Below are 13,261 nucleotides of genomic sequence, written 5' to 3'. Positions count from 1 at the left end.
GGAGCGGGGAAGGCGGCACTGGGTGTGCAGTTTCTTTCCCAGTATTTACAGAAGACACAACATTTCTGGCTTTTTAAGCCTTCACCGTCCTTACCAAGCCTGGTTTATGAGCACACGGCTTTGCAGAGTGGATCGCAATATAGCCAACACGCAGCAAATAAGCAACGTTTTCTTTTTATCCCTCCTTAGCGTGTAAGGGGGGGGAAGAAAAAACCCTCCGTGCTCAACTCTTCTTGTCTTTCCTTCTTAGCACAATCGACTGCCCACTGCAGTATTTTCCCTACACACAGCGGTAGTAAGCTACTTGTTCTCAGCTTGTAAACATATTTAACAGCAAATATAGCTGGACAGAATTTAGAGAGTAGGGCCTTAGAGACCAGGGTATTGTCCGCACCTTCCCAGCTGCCGTACTCCTTCAGGTTTGTCACCGAAAGCTTACAGTCTTTTAAAGACACACTATTTAACAATGGTGTTCTCCCAGATTATAGGGGTTGTAACTTTTTCCCCCCACGTTCCATAGCTAAAATGATTTATCCACCATAAAAAAAAAAAAGCATAGTTTCAGTTTATGGATTATTTTTAAAGGGATTTAAAAGCATAGACAATAGTCTGCACATGAAAAGAAATTGGTGTTTCTATCACTTTACAGCACAGTCTGTAGGAAAAAAAGCCCCAGAACTTGGATTACTCCGATGCCCAACCACTCCCCAGATGCAAATGACAATGCGTGAAACTAAGTAGTAGGAAAGCAAAGGATAACGAGCACCCGGATTGGCGATTTATAGCTCCCAGGGTACAACCAAGTGGACAAGAAATCGATGCAGCTTTTACATCCATCAGGTGAAGCGACCCGGGTTACAGTCAAGTCTGAGTTTCTCTTCCTATTACGAATGGAGTAGCAAAGTCCAACTATCCTACATTACTTTAAAATTCATAGCAAGTCCTTACTAAAATCTAAAAAGGTTTCCAATACTAGACTTTTTTGTTAAAATTTCTTTCTACTGAACAAAACGGCAACAAATCAAATTAAATGCCTTATCGTAACTTTTCTCTACAAAGAAGAATATTTAAAGTTTTACAGATGACCTTGAATCTTGCACATCCTGACTCTCCACTGCTTTTTTGACTTCTGCTCATACGCAGGATATTGAGTGCACTTTCGGAATTACTTAGACACAAGACGTCTATCTGGCAGGACGATGACACAGACACATGAGGGGTTTCTATCCTTATTCAGTTTCCCTGTTCTGTGATGTATATTGAGAAGAAATTAAAAACATCTTTAATATGAAGAGTTTTAAAAATCATAGCCCTCAAGCAACCATACGTTTGAGATGAAAATTAGTCTTTGTAAATGTGCTGGCGGGGGGGTTCTGCCATGCAGACCTTTAGCATCTGTAATAAAATCTTTAGACTTATTTAGGCTTTTGCAGTAACTGCGTAAGTGCAAAAGTTATTCTAATAAACATCTGTTCTAAGTGTATTTATTATTCCTTACCTATATCGTCTATAAGACATTTCAAGCTTGCCTAACATAATGCCAGTTTAAAGAACACCATCAAATAGTTCCTAAATTACTTATTTTCTACATTGAAGAGTGAGTCGTCCTCCTACAAATAAAAAAAAGTGACATATTGCAAGTTTATCCAATTCATACCAAATCGTACGCTCCTCAATATTGTCCCAAGCAAGAGCTTTGGGTCTTTTCACCTTCTTGTTCACAGACCAGCCGGTACAACCTGTCTCCTTACACAGCAGCACAAAGCTGTCACAGCCCTATATTATATGTTTTTCTCTAAATATGATACATTTTTTTTTTTTCTTAAAATAGCATGTTTAGGCTAAAGCTCCTTTCAGTAAGTTACAGATTCTTACTTTCTCGGTAAGAAGCACCTTCAGTAAGGTTTAGCAATTTTACACAAATGAAAATCGTACTTTAAATAAGTCCAACTTTGTGAAGATGGGAAACAAAGCAAAACATTTCAAGGCAGCAAGTTAAAAGCCCCCAGGAGCAGGGCACAGCAGAACGGGACTCACGAGAGATCAAAAGACAACGTTCAAAAGGGGTGAATCGATATGCGAGTCTCCAGTAGCTCTTTCTTTTAAAGCTTCAGAATTATGATCCTTGCACAAACCGAAATGCAAAGCCCTTTACAAATGCCTACAAATGGCTATACTTCCGTCTCCTCGGCAAGATTTTAGAAAGAACAGTCTATCTTGGGCGATAACAAAGAAATAAAGAGTTCTGGGGAAAAGACTGTTTCTGCCAGTCCTACAGTCCCAGGAAGCGGCCAACGTTGGCTGTTGCTTGACTTAAATCTTCTGAGTTTGATGATTTCTATTACCATTATCATATTATTTAACATATCTATATACCAGATATTAATTTTTGTACTATTATCAGTACACATTAAAAAGCTTTTCAAAGATCCCAAAGTACTACTTAAACTTATAATTACGGACATGAGCTATTACTCTCACGCCTACAATTAGAACTAATCATGAGCACAAAGTATTTAAAAAAAGAGTTAGAAAATTATTTCACTTCTCTGCAGTGAAATTGAAAAGAGAAACTAAAGAGAAGTATTTTGATGGCAAAATGCAGTTAAGTTGGAATTGGACTATACTGCCATTTTTGCCAACGAAAGATGATTCAATCTTGAGTAACCAACATCATCTTTTTATGTCTGATCAAAACAATGTTTACTTCAGCAGCTTCCTTTCATCTTGTACTAACATTCTAGCGTGGAATAAGACAGACTGAGGAAAAACACTGATCAAAAATGATATTGTCTTTGTAAATTCTACAGTATTACTTAAAAAAAAATCATAGGTGAATCAGTGAGATTGGAAAGTCTTTCCGTTGAACAAGCAATACTTTTCTGTCCAGAAAAGTTTTCTGGCATTTTTCTTATGTTGGTCTTCCAACAAATCATCACAGTTTGTTCAAGATGGCATTTTCCTGAATGGCATGTATAATTGATGTATGTCACATTTTATAAAATGATTGCAAGGTAAATTCAATTTTCTCTTTTCCTTGTTTGTGTCCTCTAAGAATCTCTTATCTCCACATATCAATTACAGAGCCGTGACAGAGATAGGATACAAATCACTCCGATGAATGTAACAGCAAAAGTGATTAGAGATAGGGAGAGATTAATTGCATGTGTCAGATATAAATAAAGGGTTTAGGAGACAAACCAGCATTTTGAGAGCGCGCGTGTGTCTATTCCAGACCTCTTACAGACATAAACCCCCAAACCTTATGAACAGACAAGTGGAACAAGAAGCTATGTTAAAATAATGAGTTAGATTTTAGAAACTTTTGCATTTGCCTTTTTTTTTTTTTCAGAGCAGTATGCATAATGTATGTACATATGCTGAAGGAACATATACTCCATTTGGGTGCGTTTCCCCAGCTTCACCAGTTAGCGATGAGTCCCCATAACAACAGGGTTGCACCGGTGCATTTGGGAGAGGAGGAAGGAACTACTCTTTCCATAAACCATGTATTTAAAGCTTTATTACATTTGTTGATGCAACATGATGAAAATTACGTGCCAGATATTTAAATATGTTTTATGCCAGTTTTGGCTGTTTAGGTGCTCTTCAATAGTAAGATTGAAAAAAAAAAAAAATCTTACGGAAAGTTTATTTTATTATCTTTCCATTCCAAAAAGCTACTAGCAGAGGAGACACCAGTTGCCTGGGCCAGAGGGTGCCGCAGATGCAGAAGCGTGCCAATAAGCGCTATGAAAGTTAGCCCAGACAAAGCAGAAATTGCAGACCAACTTTTCTTTTATCAGAAAGAGCACTGATAGAATATTTGGGTAAGGGCAAATAAAAGCTCAAGCTGCCACAGAGGATTTTCGGCTCATCTTTATTATTCCTGCCGTTTAGCAATCTATCATTTTAACCACAGGTTCCCCTCTGTATCACTACAGTTAAAAGTGAGGAAAGTTTGCCTTTAAGAAGAAAGGTAGAGAATTGTGAAAAAAATCTGGCTGAAGCTTTAAAAAACAAACACACACACTCACTACCAAACAAAAAACAATGAAATCGGGAGTCCAAGAACGCTGATAAATCCTGAACATCAGCTGTTATTTCTTGGTAATGCATATGAAAAGATTCTGCACTGCAATACAGCACCCCTTTGGCAGCAGATAATAGGGCAAACCATTGAGAATATCAGCCTTCACTGAAACTCCTAGCTCTGGATAAAGATTAAACTAAAATCTGTTCCAATCTATCAAAACCAAGTGCTTACCACCAAGTCAATTTAGTCCTTTTTGTTATAGCTATAATTGTTACTAAAATGTATTTGGCTTTAAATTTATACATATATATGTCTCAAAAGCATGGTCAAGTTGCACTCAATCTATTCTCAAAATAATAAGAAACAGACATCTCCATTTAAACATTTATGCCCTTTAGTATTAGAGCAGATTAGAGCTACAACTGAAGAAGACGCATCAAGACAGTCTTTTTCCAGGGTATTAAAGGTGGCATTTACAAGAGAATTTATCCTTAAGGTTCAGTTTAAAATCCCAAACACTTCTACAGCCTCCTTCAAATTAACATTTTGGACAACAAAACAACCTGAAGTGGCCGTCACAGCAAACAGCACACGTTTACTCATGAAAGCACCCGTGACACTGCCACTAAGGTCTCCTTCCTAGAAACTCTGCTTGCCAAGGAGAAAGCAAAGCCTGTGTAGAAAACAGGAAAGGGAAGAAGTGTTGTTACTTCAAAAGAGTAACTCAAAACCAGTGCAGAGAGGGCTGAGCTGTGCTATGTTGGACTTCCTCAGTATCTGATCAGAACCTCGGGCATGTACAGTACCATCACAGCACAGAAATGTAATTTCATTTCATCCCATATTCCCTCTCCTTCCGCCACCAAAATGGGAAAAAAAACCCACCAAAACCCAAAAAGGCAAACATAATTGAAGCACTTATTTCACCTCAACACCACTGACCCAGAGAGGCGAAGCAAAGTACATTCCCTCAGCATGAACTAAAAACAGCTTGACAACTTTCTGCATTTGACCTCAGGACAGAAATATCTATTCCCTGGGGGTGCCAGCCCATTCCTTTTTTTTTTTCCCCCTCCTGCCTACACCTGAAAGCTGGAACTAGCTATGAAAGATTCATGCAGCAATATGCTTCAAGCATATCCATGAAGGATCCTCAACGTCTGCTGACTTGAGCAATCCTTGATGGCTAATACGGAAAATTATGTTAGTGAAATGCTCTCTTCCAGAGAGGAAAGTGTCTGCTCAGAGTCTCCCGAAAACTTGTCTTCTTAACAAACCTGACAAAAGGATGTCAAAAGCAGTATTCTACCAAATGCACCTACAGGTAATATGGCACTTTTTTGCCCCACTTTCTTTCCTAACAACGTAAAGAATATTTTATTTTTACAGACACTGAAAGTGACCTAAGCATCTTGTGCTATCATGAGAATCTTTCTTTATAACAGAAGAGCGAACAAAAACTTTCAGTGCAAAATCAGTACCCTTCAAGTCTGAAATGGGACTCTTCCCGTCTGTAAAATTTATGTTTTGATACATTAAATTGAAGAACAAAATAGGCACCAACCAGAGACAAACAGGGCCTATTTAGCCTCCTGTTTATGTCTGCCCTAACAGAATAATGTTCTTCTTGTTGCAAGTGGAAGCTGGGCAAAGCAACGTGACACTCTCGTATTTTAAATTAATTGCAATGCAACGAAGCCAGGAGTTTAATTTTCAGTCCCCAACTTTTTTTTTTTTTGCCTTTTTTTTTTTTAAGCATTGCCAGTGCTCAAGGGAAAAATTTATCTTCATTAAATGATAATTGGCTTTATTATCTTTGACTCTTCAGAAATGCTAGCTGGCAAGGTTTTTAAAATTTTCATCAATCTTGTTTTCTGTTTTCACAAAGGCTGCATCAGAAAAAGACGTCAGTCTGCAGAACACTCTGTATCTCCCAGTGTTATGAATAGATCTTGAGACTATCTAATTTACTAATAAATCTATCGAAGCGACATGCATCTCAATATTTCACAGCTTAACAAGAAGGTCCAGAAGCAAGGCCCTGAATTGCAGTTCCAGATGATTAGCGCTGCAAAACCAATTGAAGCAGGAGTATCTGAGCTGTCAGAACAGCTTACCCATACCCACCTTTGGCAAACTTGCCATTTAAATCATTTACCGGGGGACACTCAAATTTTTCAGAAAACACTCCAGCTAACCTCAGAAATAGCGGCGCGTACTGGTAAGAGTTTCTAAGACTGGGCCAACATCTACGGTGGTTGGCCCAGTAAACGGTGCTCACATCTACGGCGTTGCACTCAAGGTGATAATAGAAAAATCTCAGCAGGGCTTTTCAAACTTCTTCTGAGGTGGCAACAGAGTCTTGCCGTGTCGTCATGTAATAAAGCAACAAGGACACGCAGTGTGTACGTTGTGGCATACCTCAGCCACCTCTTCACAGTAATAAAAAGCTCCCCATGAATTCTTTTCCCCTCTAAAAAACCCACCTCTTAAGTTATCGACTTATAAGAAATTCTTACGATTAAGCAGCTCTTAACGCCTCTGCTCTCCTTTTCCCCCCAAAACCACCTCAAGCCTAAGTGACACAGCCCACAGCAGAGCACCGTCTATGAGTATTTTCTGTTTATTTGTTGTTTTGTTGGGGTTTTGGGTTTTTTTCCCCCCCATATACAACCATAAGAGGTTTGCTGCAGAGTGTCAGAGAAATTGAGCTGATACACAGAGTATGGCCTTCAAGGAAATAAAGAGTTTTATGATGGCCTTACTTTAATGAACACTTCGATCTTTAAGTGTCCTGCCAACACTGGGAAGATCAAAAGAACGTCACTTTATCCCCCTGACAAGCCAGAGTCTTTCGGAAGAGATCTGACCGTCTGGGCTGCAGTGTATGTCTGTCTGTGGCAGAACACAGACAAAAGAAAAAGCCTGAAGAATTAAGGATTGGTTTAAGATATTATCACCAAATCTGTTGTTGAATAGATGGAAACAGGAGAGAACAAGAAGGATTTCCCAGTAGTTTTTATTGAAAAGTACTCTTTGTGTCTAAGAAGCTTGTGACAGCTCAGTGATAGATCGACTCACACCTCTCTGGTTACGTTGGGAAGTTCCAGCAAAGGGGTTAATACTGAAATCCTCCAAAACAGTCACAGTGAATTTCCAACAGGGAGTAAACGATGGGTTTGAGTCAAAACGCAAACTGAGTTTTGTTACTCTTTCTGTTGCCAAACTCTTGACTTTCAGAAATTCTGATTTTCCTAGCCAAAACTTTGTGTTATTAACATGAAAGATGGGACACCTGGTTAAAAAATAAAAAGGCAAGATTTTTATTAGCTTAACATACAGTTCAACTGATTTTAAGAAATGTTATATTTAGGACTAATTTATGGCATCTCATACTAATTTCAGATGTGACGTTATTCCCAGTACGCTGACTGCTGGACATCATTTTTATTTCACCGGAGCCCGTCACATCTGGGATGATCCAATCCCCTTGAAATCAGGGCAAATACGTCCACTTGAAAGACATGACCATTGTTTTCATGCGCGGCTGGACTGGACCTCACGCTGTGAGCTTAACTAATCTGAAAGTCTGGGTCACCAAAATAAGACACGTGGTTTTTAACCAAGCAGGGACTCAGCTGTTAAGGCAAAACACTGCTCGAGTACTTGGATCTTCCCAGGGGGTGACCATATCCCTTGGCTAATTCATCCTTACTGCCAGGCGTGTTTACAGAACAAACTGTCACACAGTAACGCGTAACAGGTACCTACTCGAACACGCCAAGATATCCTAAAGATCTGTTAATTTTCATTAAACCCAAGCATTCTCACGCCTACATTTTCAACCTGACCAACCTCAGAACGTAGAGAAAAGCAAACCCAAGCAACGCGGAGAAGCCAGAAGGCTTTCTTCTGAAGCCGTTTTCCAACTTCCATGCATTATGTTTGTAATCAGGGGGCGATGGGGGGATGTAAGGCTTCATGCCGCTTGGGACTCAAGGAGCTATAGGTTAGACCGACAAGAAACAAACTGTCTTTACCTTTAATACTCAGAGCGCTACGAGAGAATTCATCGTGATTGGGGCTTTTAGACTGTATTTTTGAAACACATTCTACATCCCCTAATTTTCTTATTCAACACGTATTAAATGCAGGTATTAATTGAAGGACAATTTAGTATGTTTTCCAGACATCGCTCAAACTCCATTTACTTTCAGCCGCAATTCCAGGCATTGACTTTAACCTGCAATATAATGTCCTATAATTCCTCTCCTGCTTAGTTCAGGGCTGTATCTTTCTCCTACTGTCAAGTCTTGTACTTCAGACCAGAACAGGACAGCTTACAGCTTTCTCAGCTCTTAGACTCAGTCTGCAAATGTGCTTTTCCTACAAGCTGGAGCAATTCTGACACCGATATCCTTCAAGGAATAACAAGCTATGCATATCTAACACTGTTCTCAGTGGCTGACTGCCCTGGGAATTATCCATTATTTTTTTTTCCCTTTTGCCCTCAATAAAAGCGGCAATATGTATGCTGAGTCATGTAGCAAGGTTGTACTCAATAATTAATATATAATCTACTCACACAGAGATTGGATGTTCCACTTTACTTGTGGTTTATTTGATTTTGATTAAACTGTTTTTAAATTTTATATATATCCTAATGGAAAGTGACAAGCATCATCCCTCTTAACATCTGATAAGATTCAGACGGTGATGATTCAATGTGATACCTTCCATACCTGGACGTACCTTTAACAGTCTGTTTCCAACCACTTGCTGGAATTCTCTACTGCTCTTCCAAAATACATCAGTTTTCTGCGACCATTCTCTGCATATTGCTTCAGGGCTATATTTTTGCCTGATTATTTTCTGTTACGGGACCAAAAAGGTTGATTCATTTCTATCTAACGCATCACACATACGTTTCTTCCTCAGATCAAAGTTCAGACGGAGCACGTTAACCTCGGTTCCTTTACAGACACCGCGATGCCTTATGGCCAGCGCCTGCCTTCGACACACACACAGCATTAATAGCCCCGGATACCGAGACGACAATTTAAAAACCTCATTGGCTAATATTCATTTCAACAAGCAAATCCGTTTTTGGATTTGCCTCATCCTTCATTTTCTTTTATCCAGTTTAATCTTTCCTATTTTTCACGTTCCAGCTAGACTTTGCATTCATGGTATCATGTCAGTACGCATTTTGAAGTGTTTTCTTTTTTACCTTCTGCTTTGCATAGCACTTGTTATGCATGCATGATCACAGACTATTTCTAGCATTAATTAAGATATGAAATTAAAGTGGGAAGTACAATATTGGTCACATAATACAAACAATACAAATTTGCTTTAAAAATGAAATTACTAAAGTGCTAGCAAACCTCTTTATACTGTCGGAAATAATAATGTTTACAATCTACATGCCACAGTACAGCCAGAATTCACAAGTGGATTTGGAACGTTATTTCCACTTCAGAAAGATACACATAAAACAAACCCCCCGAGAAGTTCATTTAATTTAAAAACATATCCGGGAAGAAGGCACAGGTTTGTCTCTGCTGCTGTCTGTTACCACACAGCCTCTGCCCTCAGCCGCCCCGGTCCCGCCAACGGGGGCTTCCATCGTTTGTGCAAGAACACCTTTCCTTGAAATCCAATTAGGAATTTTAGCAGAAAAATCATCTTTTCTTAGACATTAAACGTTTCACAGGAACATGATCTTTTTGACGATTTGCTGACAAACAAACACAAGCATGTTTCAAAAGCAGTTTGCCAGGTTTCCCTCCCAGAGACCCGGACTCCCAAGTTCTGCTATTGGAAGGAAACGAGCCATAGGGGTTGTCTCAAATCTAGTGGTATCCAAGCTCAAGAGATTTGGGGCATCTCATCATGGCAACTGATCTAGAGACGAGTCTGGCACCTTCTAGAAGCCCAAACCATAAGAGCGGCCTGTCAGCGAAGCCGGTAGTGTCATCACCACTTTCCCCGGTCATCTCTTCCTCGGCTCTACAATCGGAAATAGAACCCTCCGCATCCACACAGCAGACGAACGCGCTCCCTCTCTCGCTGCTACACTAAACACACCTTTACCAAGCGCCCTCAGAAAAGGAGTCAAACCATCCTAAGTGTTTAGAATATTATTTTTTCATACAAACCCACTTACTAAGTGTTTTGCAGTAGTTTACACATGCATATTTTTGCTGGACGTGTACGTTAGTATATTTACTGTGCAGTCATCTTTCTGACCCCAGCGTTCCGCTGCTTTTGCCTCCCCTTTGCTGTAAAATCTACTCATGGAATGCCCCTGTAATGGTAGCTGTTAATACAATTTGCCTAATGTAAAATAATAAGTAATAACAATGAAATGCATGTTCCCTGGGACTCTGTGATAACTCCAGGTAAAAATAATGCCATAGCCTGGGAATAGGCTCATTAATAAAATTGCGCTCAGAAGAGTGACTTGTTTACTTGCTCACAATGGAAAACAATACATTATAAACCCCTGCATTAAAAAGAAATTATGATCACAACTTCACAACAAACAGCGAGGGATATCATCATGTACCTGCCTCGCACAAAATAAACCATCAGACAAAAGGCTCTGAGGGTGATTTGTGGAGGGCACGTACTCTCTTAGGTCCCTCTTATTGCACAAGGAGCTCAACGTGCTCCAAAACAACCAGGAAAAGTTGACCTCCTTTAAAGGTCCGATGCTTTGTTAGCACGCCTCTTTTTATTAGGGCAGACTTTTGCGGATACTGCCTGCAAACCCAGTACGACAGCATGTTCTCTGGAATTCGGGTACTCACTTGCTACGCTGAGATGAATAAATGGACTTGTCTTGTTCTCCCCGTTCTTTTCATTGACTGCCTGGACATAGTAGCCTCCTGCGTCGGTCAGCGATGTTGCAAGGATGACCAGCTGATTCTCCAGTGTGATGGCTCTGTTTAGGAAAAAGAAAGATCCCACTGAAACCAGAAGAATGATCTCCACTATGCAAAAATCATACAACGCTTCAGACTTGACAGACTGATCCGATGTTCGTTAGTCATCTAAACCAAGATGTTGCAGAAACAAAGCCAAACACATTCACAAGTAGTACTTAAGATCTTTGATGTCTCTAGGCCTTTTCTCTGTTTAGATCATGTAAGATGTTTATGGTGATATGCAGAAAGCTACAACATAAGCAACAAGAACAATTTAAATGGCAATAAGAAGTTACAAGACATGGCAAATGACAACAGAGACCAATAGCCTGTGAACTGCACCATTATGGGTTGACAACAGTCTTGGAAAACATCAGTATGTCGCAAAGTCAGTTTTATTGAAAACCTTCTCAACAAGTGAAAGCTATGCTATTAAGGACTGACACTCAGGGAATAACACTGCCTAGTTTAGTGGGAAAAAAAAAAAAAGTAAAAATCAAAGGAAGCAGACCCTCAGAAGGCAAACCTTCCATATTTATGGCATCACCACTTATCACAGCATCACAGACAAGAACATCAGCAAGTTAGAGCCTAACTGATGTACACAGCTGATCCCTGCGTAGGTAGGGAGGGAAATGTTTTTGTTTTTTCTAAAGCAGGTAGGAAAGCACAACCCTGTTTGTTAGCACTGGTGTGGGCCTGAAGGGGTCCATAAACATCATTGTCTAACACAAGTCTATTCTTGCTTAGGGCTGTTTGCAAGCATTGTTTGCATTCTTGCTTGCTTACGTCCCCGTAAACTCCCCTGTAGGCAGCGTTACCCATTTGCACTGCAATAGGGTCGGTTACTTTACATTTTACAGGTATTAGACGGTCTTTTCTTGACTATACAAGATAAAGGTTTAATCTAGAAACAACGTAAAAATTTAAGGGCTTAACTGAACAGGAGACGGGAAGCTCAAATACCAGATAAGAATAAAAGAAGAGGTAAAGTTCCAGGGAAAGGCTGTGGAGCAAAGAGCTGGCACTAATGCAGACTGGGCCAGGCACAGACTTGGAAATTCGAGTGCAAGACTTGGAGCAAGAGAGCCCTACCTTCCCTTGTGCTACTTGATGAGAAGCCCCACCGAGTTCAGCTGTGCTATTAGTCACATCCTTGAGCATGAGGTTGAAACGACACATTAAGTTATTATACTGGATGAAACGAGTTCATACATCAATAGGCCCCCAAAAGAATCAGTGCTAAGTCAAAGTACCCATACGCTAATCAACCAATAATGAACATTTCTGCCTCTTGTTTTGCCATGGTGTGGTTAACATTAATAATTCACAACTATTTTGCTTTTGAAAAAGCACTTAAAGCAATAGGGGAAAATCACACATCCCTACTGTAGCATACAAAGCTTTTACACGTGGGGAGGGGGCATAGAAATCGACAGCGAGAACACAGCAGTGTTCAAATGCTGTGTGTGTTTTAGTCATATCACTTCAGTTTTCTAATGTGGATACAAAGAACGTCTATAAAGCTACCAGTAGGTACCAATAAATAAAAATCTCCGAAAAATATATACAGCAATATTTTCAGTTCTGATCACACACCAGCTAAAGATCCTGTTTACGTTATCTTTATTGACAGTTTTTATTATAAAAACTGTTAAAAAAAAAAATCACAGTATGACTTTTTTCTTTATTCAATGAACCTGTACTAGCTTAATTGACTTAGAAAATTAATCAAAGAAACTGTGATAGATTTACAGAGCGGGGATATAAAATGCAATTAATATGACATTTGATAAAGCAAATAAAGATAAAGTTCCAATGAAGCCCTAATAATTGAATATTAAAAGACAGTGACATTTACAGTCATTTCCACTTTTGTTCTAAAGAAAGCATTAGAAACATTCTTTGAAAATACTGAAATGTATTTCAGACTGCTTTGATGCCAGCTGCAACTGCACCCTAAGTTCTAAAGGCGATCCTCAAAGGCTGGCGAGGTGCTCGCTGCTGCTCTCTGTACCAACCTGACTGGAAATCCTGACAATTGAACTGTTATACTCCTTGCATACTAATCGAGAGCAGAGGAAATTAAGATGTATTTATTAAGATAATTGTTCAAAATGAAGATTTTTTTTTTTTTTTTAAATTGAAATACACAAATCTTCATTGGAATGTGAGAAAAATGTAACATTTGTGAGCAAAATGCAATAAGTTTTAAGGATTAAATGAACATAAGTATAATGGAACAGAAAGAGATCAGTGCGAAAGGGCTAAACATTATAAATCACATCTTCAA

The 13,261-nt window shown here is 39.3% G+C and overlaps 1 protein-coding gene across 2 annotated transcripts in view; it reads right to left on the bottom strand.

Moving 5' to 3' along the window:
• Window positions 1-13,261, bottom strand: part of SDK1 (sidekick cell adhesion molecule 1) — a 411,809-nt gene that overhangs the window by 205,782 nt on the left and 192,766 nt on the right. For both annotated transcript variants that reach the window (XM_054210555.1, XM_054210556.1), the window contains exon 5: window positions 10,852-10,985. In XM_054210555.1, the coding sequence (XP_054066530.1) occupies window positions 10,852-10,985 (134 nt within the window). The remainder of the gene's footprint in view (window positions 1-10,851; window positions 10,986-13,261) is intronic.

Source organism: Rissa tridactyla, chromosome 8 (genome assembly GCF_028500815.1).
Source record: "Rissa tridactyla isolate bRisTri1 chromosome 8, bRisTri1.patW.cur.20221130, whole genome shotgun sequence".
Classification (NCBI taxonomy): domain Eukaryota; kingdom Metazoa; phylum Chordata; class Aves; order Charadriiformes; family Laridae; genus Rissa; species Rissa tridactyla.
Note: the sequence above shows the minus strand (reverse complement) of the source record. Positions and strands in the feature narration are given on the sequence as shown.